This window comes from Primulina huaijiensis, chromosome 14 (genome assembly GCF_012295235.1).
Source record: "Primulina huaijiensis isolate GDHJ02 chromosome 14, ASM1229523v2, whole genome shotgun sequence".
In the NCBI taxonomy this organism is placed as follows: Eukaryota; Viridiplantae; Streptophyta; class Magnoliopsida; order Lamiales; family Gesneriaceae; genus Primulina; species Primulina huaijiensis.
Genome location: NC_133319.1, coordinates 14,405,675 through 14,416,874, shown reverse-complemented (window position 1 = coordinate 14,416,874; position 11,200 = coordinate 14,405,675). Strand labels below are relative to the sequence as shown.

At 37.0% G+C, this 11,200-nt stretch overlaps 1 protein-coding gene across 1 annotated transcript; it reads left to right on the top strand.

The window, feature by feature from the left end:
- The first annotated feature begins 2,160 nt into the window (after nucleotides 1-2,160).
- Nucleotides 2,161-7,707, top strand: LOC140957353 (kinesin-like protein KIN-13B). The gene is made up of 12 exons (XM_073414567.1): nucleotides 2,161-2,685; nucleotides 2,803-3,021; nucleotides 3,661-3,855; nucleotides 3,975-4,076; nucleotides 4,506-4,583; nucleotides 4,699-4,780; nucleotides 5,059-5,218; nucleotides 5,310-5,612; nucleotides 6,208-6,426; nucleotides 6,515-6,860; nucleotides 6,942-7,007; nucleotides 7,191-7,707. The coding sequence occupies exons 1-12, from the start codon at nucleotides 2,524-2,526 to the stop codon at nucleotides 7,365-7,367; spliced, it is 2,109 nt and encodes a 702-aa protein (XP_073270668.1). The 5' UTR covers nucleotides 2,161-2,523; the 3' UTR covers nucleotides 7,368-7,707.
- Nucleotides 7,708-11,200: the final 3,493 nt, after the last annotated feature.

Sequence of the window (11,200 nt, the reverse complement as noted above, 5' to 3'; positions counted from 1 at the left end):
TTATCCTAGTACCATGACCAACCCATAAGGACCCTACTGGATGGAACCTAACCAGCCTAGAAGCCACGGCCCTCAAGCATGACATAAAGGCCATACACGACTTCATACTTGTGTCTCCTTCCTAGACTTCACACCAGCCTTCCCTTGAGCTGTCTAGGACCATGAATAGACCCTAATAGGACCCATGATCACGCCCCTACAGCAACTAACAGCCTGCGTCTTCGTAGGGCCAAAAACGCATGCCTTTGTCTCATGAAAACCCTATTTTCGTTCATCCACTTACCCTAACTTTTCCAGCCTTTATACGTACACCTAGGGACCCTTAAACATGTCGAAAACATCCCTTCAAGTACCCCTACCATGACAGTCCCTTTGTGCATCTTTAGCAAGAGTTTTAGAAAATGAAAACTCTAGTTTTATGCATATTTAGCCATAAAAACGAAAATACAAGTGGTGCATCTTATTTTTCATGCAAACATAATTAAATATGCATAATATGGTGTGATAGATGTTTGAAGGAAGATTAAGACGTGCCTTTGCGAATTTCACGCACGAAAAACAATTTGCGATGGGAGGGACATCGACGAAGAGGGCTTTAATTTGCTGAATTTGTCCTTCAAAAATCGTGAGTTTCCTTCTCCAAATTCATGTGGTATTTGTTGTTTGGCTGATGGAAGAGTCATAGTGTTTTTTATAGGGGTAGGGCGTGTAGTTGTGTGTGTTAAGGTTAGGGTTTTTGGAATTTTATTTGAATTAAAACACATGGTGCAAGCTCAGGTCCATTAATCAAGTATAATAGGCCCATTAAGCTCATTGGTTAATATTTAAAATATTTTTTTAGAAAAGTTTGTGAGAATATTAGCCGAGTTATCAAAAAAATTTTATTTTCGTCTAAAATCGAATACCGGTTTAAAATACGACTCGGCGTATAAAAACATCTCATTTTCGAAAATTCCGTTTAAAATACACTACACATTAAACAATTAAAAATAGTTATTTAATAAAATATTTTTTCTCATATGGTTCCCGATCTCCGTTCCTCGATCGTGTATCGAATCACTTTTAAAAACATAGCTTTATGCATTCATGTAGAAAGATACATTTTAAACATGCAAATATGCTCACCATATTTAATTCATGCCATTAAAACCATTTAATTAGTCATTTTCTCTAGATTTGCATGCAGTTGGATTATGTCAATGTATTTTGGACCTTACAAAAACGGTTCCTAATATATAATTGATTTTGTTTAATATTAAAACTCATTTATATGATATTTATAATAAATATAACACCAAATATGGTGGACAAATTGTTCCACATGAAACACAATCTACCAGTAATATTACTTCTAAACTTACTAAAGCACAACTTTTATTAAGAGAATGAATGAAACGACCATGAAGATCTTCAAGTTCCAGTCAAGAACTAAAAATTATGTTACCACTACTTTTGATTTCAACGCTGACGAGGAAACTTTCAACATTTTGCGATAGTAGAGACAAAAAACACAAATATATCTACTTTTTTCTATAATGACAAAAGAACTTCTAACTTGCCATGTTTCAACGGTTACAGTGACATAAACTTTTAGTATTGAAGGAAATACATTAGATGAAAGACCTTATAACTTAAGATCGGAAAATTTAGAAGCCCAATGTTTGCTTAATGATTGGTCAAAAGTCGCTATCTGAACACATGCAACATATTAAAAGTGACGAAAATGACTAAAATGAAATTGAGGGAACAACCCGAACAACGACAAGAGGAAATGCAAGTGAATGTCATTGAATATAATGAACCGTAATATATTTTTTATATAAAATATTGAAAGTTGAAATGTAATAGATTTTTTTATTGAAGAAACGTACTAAATTTTTATTCAGATAATGAAATATTTGATAGATTTTTTATAAGTTTAACTCTGCAAGTTTTAAAATTTTTTTTAAAGAAATTAGAAGATGGAACTAGATCCAAACCATCAGTTCTATGATCGAACAATGACCGACCATTGACAGACCGGTTAAGAGTTGGGATTTTTCCAATCCGAACTCGGAATGAACCCGGCATGTGGCCAAGTCTACATCCTTTAATTCAAAAACTCTGCGAACTCATTTTCACACGTGCCACTCCCTTCACACGTGTACAATCCCCAACCTCTTCAAAATTCAAAATTTCTACTGGAAGGAACCCATCCTAGAATTAACTCCATTTGTTCTCTTTTCTGCTGTAAATTTGCGTTAGTTTCCACTTTTTTGCAGTGAATGAAAGAGTTAAAATGATTCTGAACCGTTGAATTTCAAAGCTTTTTCTTCGACCCAGTCTTAATAATTCATTCGTCCACAAAAATTCTCCCACACTTGTCTGTAATCATTGCATACTGTACAATAGGAAAAAAATTTTAGATTTTTGATTTGTTGGCGTGAGGAAAAAGGCTGAAGTTTCACAATCGATCGAAGCTTTCGATAGGGGGAGAGATTGTTGGGTTTCCTTTTTCCTCCATTTTTGTTCTTGAGAGAGATAATGAATGCTGTGGGGAGGCAAAGATCGGGTGTAACGGGGGCTCACCATCAGCGCCAGTACTCCGACAACTTTCTCGAGACTTCCTCGAATGGGCGATGGCTGCAATCAGCTGGCCTGCAACACCTGCAGTCCTCGAACAATGCAGTTCCTCTTCCAATTCAGGTGAATTGCAAAGTTACTCAAAAGTGATTCTATTTAGATCTGATGATTCTAATCTCTAAAACCCGCGATTATTATTGAGATAATTTTGTTGATTCCTTTTGTTTATCCGAAAATTAGGATTTTGGGTATTACAATGGAGGGGATCAGGGTTCGAGAATGTATAGGAGTGTGCAGTGGCAGAGAACGTACGGCGGTGGAAGTGATTTTCTTTCAGAGCCATTGACGCCTCCGGGGAATCCGAGGCAGAGGAAGAATGGGGAGGAACCAGTTTCGTTGAATGAGTATAGCCCAGGGCTCTTGGATCTGCATTCTTTCGATAATGAGGTGCTTTCGGAGGTAAACTTCTGCTTTGAGGAGTCAAAATTTGTTTTTCGCTGTTGCTTTTTAGGATGTTATGGAGCAATTTTAGATTTGCTTTTGAATGCTACAATGTCCAACTTCAATCTTGCTATGCGTTTGTGGATTATGTGATTGGGTGTTGAACTGTGATATTTTGTTTTATCCTGTTTACATTGGTCTAATGTGGTGAGGTAACTTAATTTTTTTTGCTTTCTAGCTAAATTTCAATGTTTATTAGCTTGGCATTGTATAGCTTGCGCCTTGCTGCTCATGCTTCTCTTCCTTTTCCAGTCTTGTGTACCGTTTCATTCCTGTCTGATGGCTAAATTTTGTGCTCTCTGATATTAGTTTTACACTTTTACTCTTTGGGGGCTGGCGTGGGTCCCCTTACTTTTCAGTTTGGGATCAATTAATATTCCTTGCGTTTCCTTAAAACTAACTTCCAATCAGCATGTTTGAGTATTAATTGAGCTGTATAGTTTGATGTATAATTGGTGTTTTCTTCTGGTCGCTTGAATTTGATTTTGATCCTGATTTTTTTTTTGTCTGATTGCGATTTGCTTTGTATAGACATTGGCACATTGCCTGATTCTCTTCTTTTTTTTTCCTCTGTTTTGGGTGCGGCACTGTGGAAAGATGCCAGTTCCTGGTCTTTACGATGTCCCCTCAATGAATCATATATCACGAGGAAGAAGCTTTGATGATGGAGATGCATATTTTGGAAACAACAAACAAGCTGGCAAAACTCGGGGCCTGCAAGAGATCAATGTTCTGAAAAGCCTTGCAGCTGATAATTTGAAGGCCAGCAGTGTTGCAAAGATCAAAGTGGTGGTAAGTACTTTCAACTCTATTCAAAATTGCCATATCTCAAATTTTCAGTTTTTTGTGTTAGCAAAGCCTGAATACAACTTTCGACTTAGATGGCCTTACAATTGCTCCTAAATGATCAGGTCCGCAAAAGACCAATTAACAAAAAGGAATTGACAAAGAATGAGGAGGATATTATAGAAACCTTTTCAAATTCTCTTGTGGTCCATGAGACAAAACTTAAGGTCGGTATCTCTGTATCCCTCGAGTATAGTTTTCTTAAATTTCTGTGCTGCTATTCAACTTTCTGTAAAACTTTTGTTTAGAGTTATGTCTCTTTTGAAGCTGTGATCAAAGATTGAGTTCATTAAATATAAATTATTCAAGAAATCTTTTTCTTTCTACACATGCCCAATAGTTTCCGCATTTCAGTTAATCATCTTTAATCAGTCATGTAGGAAAAATACCGTTTTTTCAATTGTAGACTTATCAGTTTGATTTGCTCTTTTGCTTTCAAGGAAATTCTAGAACACCAACTAGTGTTATTTGACAAGACTCATCCAGATAAGGATTCTATGTTAAAAATCAAATGACCTGGTTCTGAGTTTATTCAGCTTAATAGAATCAGCCCTTTCGTTAAAACAGTTAATGTTCTGAATTTAAATGTGCTGCAGGTTGATTTGACTGAGTATTTGGAGAAACACGAGTTTGTCTTTGATGCTGTGCTGAATGAAGAAGTTTCAAATGATGAGGTGACTCCAGGGCATGAACTTGACCTGATACTGAGATGACTTTAATTTATTTCTCACCATTTTTTTTCTTTTAAATTTTTGTGTTTTTAATTTATTATGTATCTGATTTGTGTAGGTGTACCATGAAACAGTGGAGCCTATTGTCCCTATCATTTTCCAACGTACAAAAGCAACTTGCTTTGCTTATGGGCAAACAGGTAATTGATTTGCATCAAATCACCAGATGGGTTTGTAAACATGATAACTGTAGTTAGTCTAGTTTTCATTTCTCACCATATCCTGGAAGATGTAGATTATTGAGAGCGGCTTTGTAAATATTGATACTTTTGTTTCAACTTTCTTGAGGTTTTATCCAATGACTGAAAATCCTTCAATGGAAGCACTTAAATATGCAGGGAGAAACACTGTTCTCTTTTCCTCTTCTATCTTCCTCCCATCTGAATTCTTTTGTTTGACTTCCATCTAAACCAATCAGGAAGTGGCAAAACTTATACGATGAAACCACTGCCGCTCAAAGCAGTAAGGGATATCTTGAGGCTCATGCATCACACTTACAGGAACCAAGGCTTTCAACTATTTGCCAGTTTCTTTGAGATATATGGAGGAAAACTCTTTGACCTGCTCAGTGATAGAAAGTAAGCTGTCTCGTTGGTTCTCATTTAAGCCAGTAGCTTTTGCCATACATCACTTTTATTGCAATAATGCTTCCAACATATTTCATGGCAGAAAACTTTGCATGAGAGAGGATGGGAAGCAACAAGTATGTATTGTTGGCTTGCAAGAGTATCGAGTATCAGATGTGGAAACAGTCAAGGAACTTATTGAGCGAGGAAATGCAACAAGAAGTACAGGCACCACAGGTGCAAATGAAGAATCATCTCGATCACATGCCATTCTTCAGCTTACTGTTAAGAGGTCAGCCGATGGCAGTGAAAGCAAACCTGCTCGAGCTGTTGGCAAACTCTCCTTCATTGACCTTGCTGGAAGCGAGCGGGGTGCAGATACTACTGATAATGATAAGCAGACCAGGTATATATAAATTGCTTCTTAATCAGTCAAATAAGTTACGTTTTAACAGTATTAAAAATGGTTAGATTTATTATGATGTTTGCACTTGGCACACATCAGAGAATTTTGCCACTCAAGAAAGATAATGAACGTGTGGATCTCCCCACCCTCATGTGTTGTTTATTATTTGTTTTTTTTTATGTTTTTTTTTTTGAAAAATATACTGGCCAATGTGATTTATGTTTGTTTTTATTTTCTGAAGATTTTATTTTTGGTATAGATGTTATGTTACATTAAAAAAGGGTGAGTGATGTGATGTCGGAGATATATAATTTTTTATTTTTTTATGTGATATTTTTAAAATCAAAAAATATAATTGATTAAATTTTAATATAGTAGAATGATAGAGTTTTTCTATAGAGTGGTGAAAGTTTAACTAAAATTAATGATTATGTTCGGAAATGTACAAGGAGGAAAATATTTCGGGAGAAGAGTGTAACTTTTGGCGTCTTTTTCTGGAGCTGAGGGAGATGGGGAAAACAAACCCAATCACGCCCTTGGCTTTTTTTCTCTCCTAATTATTATCCTATCTTCTTTCTGAATTCGAATTGTGCAGAATGGAAGGGGCTGAGATAAATAAAAGTTTGCTTGCATTGAAGGAGTGTATCAGAGCGCTTGACAATGATCAAGGCCACATTCCATTTAGAGGCAGTAAATTGACTGAAGTTTTAAGGGATTCATTTGTTGGAAATTCTCGCACTGTAATGATTTCCTGTATCTCACCAAATGCAGGATCATGTGAACATACATTGAATACGTTACGATATGCAGACAGGTTGAAATCTTTTATGTGCTAACATTTTATTTTGGGACAAACATTTCTTCCTTTTTAGGGCCTTACCATACCTTTTGTTTGATTTTAGGGTGAAGAGCCTTTCAAAAGGCAACTCCAAAAGAGATGTTTTATCTTCAACTACGAATCTGAAGGAGTCAACAACACAGCCTTTGTCTTCAATAATGCCACCAACATCAACTTTTGAAGATGAAGCAGGCAATTCATGGCTTGAACAAACTGAAAAGGATGAATATGAAGAAGATTTCTACGAGCAAGAGAAGCCATCATTGAAGAACTCGAAAGCTGAGTTACTCAAGTTCTCAACTTCAGACGATAAAACAAAGAGAGCTAATGAGCAGGTGAAATGGAAGGAGCCACCTAAATCAGAAATGACGTTTTCAAATTCAGATGATGATCTAGATGCTCTATTGAAGGTTAAAAATAATTCCTTGCTTTAACTAAATTTTATCTCATTTAAATGTTGGTAGTAACAACATGCTGTGAAATTCTTTTAGGAAGAGGAAGATCTTGTCAGTGCTCACAGGAGACAAGTGGAGGAAACAATGGATCTTGTTAGAGAGGTCTGTTGTAGTCAGTAAATGCATTTACCATTTCTCTTTTTCATTTTCATCCCCTGCCTTGCTAGGGGATTGTGGTCATAGATTCAACAGGAATTGGACTATTCTATTTGGTCAAAGACCTAGTGACAAATTCCTATATTTTTCCTTCATCACAGTTATTGTTCTCATATCTGATGTTTTCAGGAGATGAATCTATTGGTTGAGGCAGATCAACCAGGAAATCAACTGGATGACTATATCTCCAAATTAAACACAATCCTATCCCAGAAAGCTGCGGGTATCTTACAGTTACAGAATCGTTTGGCTCTTTTCCAAAAACGCTTAAAGGAACACAATGTTCTTGTGTCATCTGGCTATTAATCTTAGTTTGGCATGATGAAGCATGCAGAGGTCAGTTGTGGTGCAGCTTGATTAGGACGCCAGTACCATCTGTTGTGTTTGATTGGCCGAACTTTGCATGTAAACTGCGAGCCTATGTGATACTAAGCTTCAGAGTTGAAATAGGGACCTCCTGCTAAGTCATTTGATGATTATCCGGATATCCAGTCCAGTTTTTTTCCCTTTTACCTTTTGATTGGTTCTCTCGATATTTGTTATTTGCTTATAATTCAGCAAATTATAGAAGACCAGATGATAATGATCTGATATTGTAAAGCTCTTCAGCTTTGTGATTTCTGATAATGCAACTCTTCCTTTAGTATCTGGTGATTGGTTGATTTACAAAATATTAAATTATCTTAAATTTAAGTCATTATGTTGGGACCAATCACTGCTCACTCTGTTTTGTACGGTGTATTCTAGCATGGCGAATGAAATGCGGTGTTTCGATTGTTCTACAGTTCAACAAATTTAAGTTGCAAGCTTATTAATCTTAATTATTTAGCATATTGGCAAATGTTTGGTTTTACAATTTGTAAGTTCAAAATGATGTGCTTACCGAGATTATGGTTCACTGTCAATCTGAGAAATACATGGTGAAACGTCTTTTTTTTTTAACTTTAAAATACTACTGAATTTTTTGTGATAAACTTTTTCTTTAAAATTTGAAACCATCACATTTATAAAATATTTTAACATCCAAAAATCTGAAATACATAAAAACTCTATTAATTGCAATCGTAAAAGCACACGATAACTCCAAAATGATCCAACTTCAAAACAAGCATAAAATCGTTATAAAATAATCATAAAACCTTTTCTTAAAAACTTTAAATATAAATCTTGTAGTACGGAAAGTAAAAGTTCTTCGGGAGTGTATTGTTGGACCCGATCTACTCAATCGTCAACGTCTCTCTCAACATCATCCTCACTTGCAATCATTCAAACCTAGTGAATCTAATGAGTCAGCATGCTCAAACCTGATATAGCAAGTACATATTTATACAATCACATGCGTAAAAATTACGTTTACTAAAAATAGATTTGTCGTGCAAATGCGAAACCCTAAAAAAATATGCAACTTTCTAATCATGCTTAAATATGAGCTTTTCCATAAAAATATCATTCTTTGGTGAAGTCTGATCCTCGATAATGATAACATTCAGTCGATTGATTAATCTATAAACCATAGTACTAGGCTGCCGAGTTCAACGTCCACTTTTTCGACGATCCCTCCGACTATCATAAATTAACTTCACTGTTCATTTCTTCAACGAATCCATTATTATTGAGATTCCCATCACCGTTTTCGACTGTTCACTACCTTTTCATTGCAAGGTCAGCGTTCTCGTTTTCGATGGATCCCTTACTACTTTTACATCACGATCAATTCACATTCCTCTAAAATATTTTCTTCTACTTTATCATTTCATAAAAAAACATGCATAACTTTCCATATTTTCACGGCTCAGCCCACTTGTGATATTGTCTGCTTTGGCCCGAGGCCTCACGGCTTTAAAACCCGTCACAAGGTGCGGCGTCCAGTCAACATTGGCTCTGATATCAAATGTCACGGCCCAGCACATGTATCACAAGTGGGCTGGGCCGTGACATTTGGTATCAGAGCCAGTGGGCTGGGCCGTGACATTTGGTATCAGAGCCAGTGTTGAGTGGGCGCCGCACGTTGTGACGCGTTTTAAAGCCGTGAAGCATCGGAGCAAAGCGGACAATATCACAAGTGGGCTGGGCTGTGACATTTGGTATCAGAGCCAGTGTTGAGTGGGCGCCGCACCTTGTGACGCGTTTTAAAGCCGTGAGACCTCGGACCAAAGTGGACAATATCACAAATGGGCTGGGCCGTAACACATATTCTTTAAAACTTCCAAATATGTCTTATATCATTCCTATACGTCGAGACTGCTAAAAATAGCATAAACATGCAGATACGTTAAAACTTCTGAAAATAGCATATATCATACATATATTTTAAAACTTCTAAAAATAACATTTAACATGATATGAAATTGTTTTAGGAAGTTGCAAACCACCCTTGACTTTTCCTTAAACCGACTGCCCACGTTTTACCTCTATACCTACCCGGACGACCTCGGACTTTGTACCAACAAAAGCGACTCGATTCCACAACTTTAAAAACACCCAAAATACCCAGAAAATTGCTGTAAATTTTCATATTAGGACTTACGTTTCAAAAACGGCTCGATTCGCTCACCGAATTACTCGTTTACCCCTGTTTTCGCGTTTTCTGGCAAACAAATGACCAAACTACCCTTACGACTTGAACTGACCCAAGACCAGAGATTTATTAACGTGCTAAGACCCAATTTAAGCTGCTGGGAACTTCCCAAACCCAAGCAAAAACTGAAAATCAAATCATAATTTTAACCTAGACCTATTTCGTCTCTATTTTGACACGTTCGAGCAAATTACAACCCCGAAAGGACCACGGCTCGAAACGACGCCGAACTTGGCCTTATACCTCTTCCTTAGACCCTAACTAAGACCATGATCAACCCCTTTCAGACACATACACGACGCCCTAAACCTCTCGCATCAGCAACTCTCCTCGCGCGCCTTCTTGTGCGCAGCGGCTCCCTCGCGCACCAGCGGCTGTCATAGCCTTTGGCTCGACCCTTGACTCATACCAACCTCTCACCAGGACCCTAAGGCACGTCCCAAGCCCCTGGTCCAGACCTTACACCATCCTCTTAGCCCTAGGAACCACACACACCCCATACAAGGCAACAAGTGCAACTTTTGGAGTCACGTTCACTGCGCCATACCAATTTGTCCAAGCCCTGACCAAACTCATCCTAGACTTTTCTAGGAACCTAAACCTTCTCTCAAGACCACGGCTAGGACCCCATGCAACCTCCATAGCCGAAGGAGCCCCAAAGCCGTGCCCCATTCCCTCTTGGCTTGCACGCTTGTTGGGTGCAGGGCTGTGCAGCCCCTAACCAACCTATTTTATGATTTTTACCCTTTCAAATATACTTTAAACATTTAGGTCTACCTTTGGATCTCTTGGCTTGCATCCCTCCTTCAACAATTCTCAAAAACGTCAAGGATTTCTTGTTAAAAACATGAGGTGCATATGAATAAAACTTAAAACCATCATCCTTATGAACTTTCCATACAAAATCAAATACATGCAATATTATGGATTGAATGGTGCATAAATAAAGGTTTGAAAACATGCATTTGCGTTTAAAATACTTGAAATACATATACCAAAGCGGTGGAACGTCGGTGATGAACGGAAGACGATTCTACCTTTTTTCTACCATTTTTCTCGTCAGAATCCCACCGAAAACCATCTTGGGATGCAAGGGAGTCGAGTGATCGTTGTTAGAAGGAAGAACGAGGAAGAAAATTGAAAAATGAAGGAAAAAAATCGAAATCTTCCCTTGCCAAAGCTCCCTAGTTTCGGCCGTTTCTTGCACCACTTTCACGTAAATTTTTGTGTGTGTGTAGGTGTGTGTGTTTAGGGCTTAGGCTTAATTATATTAAAAAAAATGGCTTTTTAAATATTTAATTAATGAGCTTAATTAATCATAGTTTTTAATTAATGAGTTAGGCCCATTATGATTAAATTTCTTTGCTCTCACTAATTAATTTAAATTTGACCTTAGATATGCTAAAATTCTTGAATTATTTAAATTAAATATTTTCTTAACTAAAAATAAAAATTTAGCTTTTAAATTTTTAACAATTTTATCGTCTTCAGCCCTCCTTCTCCGGCCAACCACCAAAATTCGTTTTAAAATCTCTAAATTATGCAAACGAGCAAAGTTACA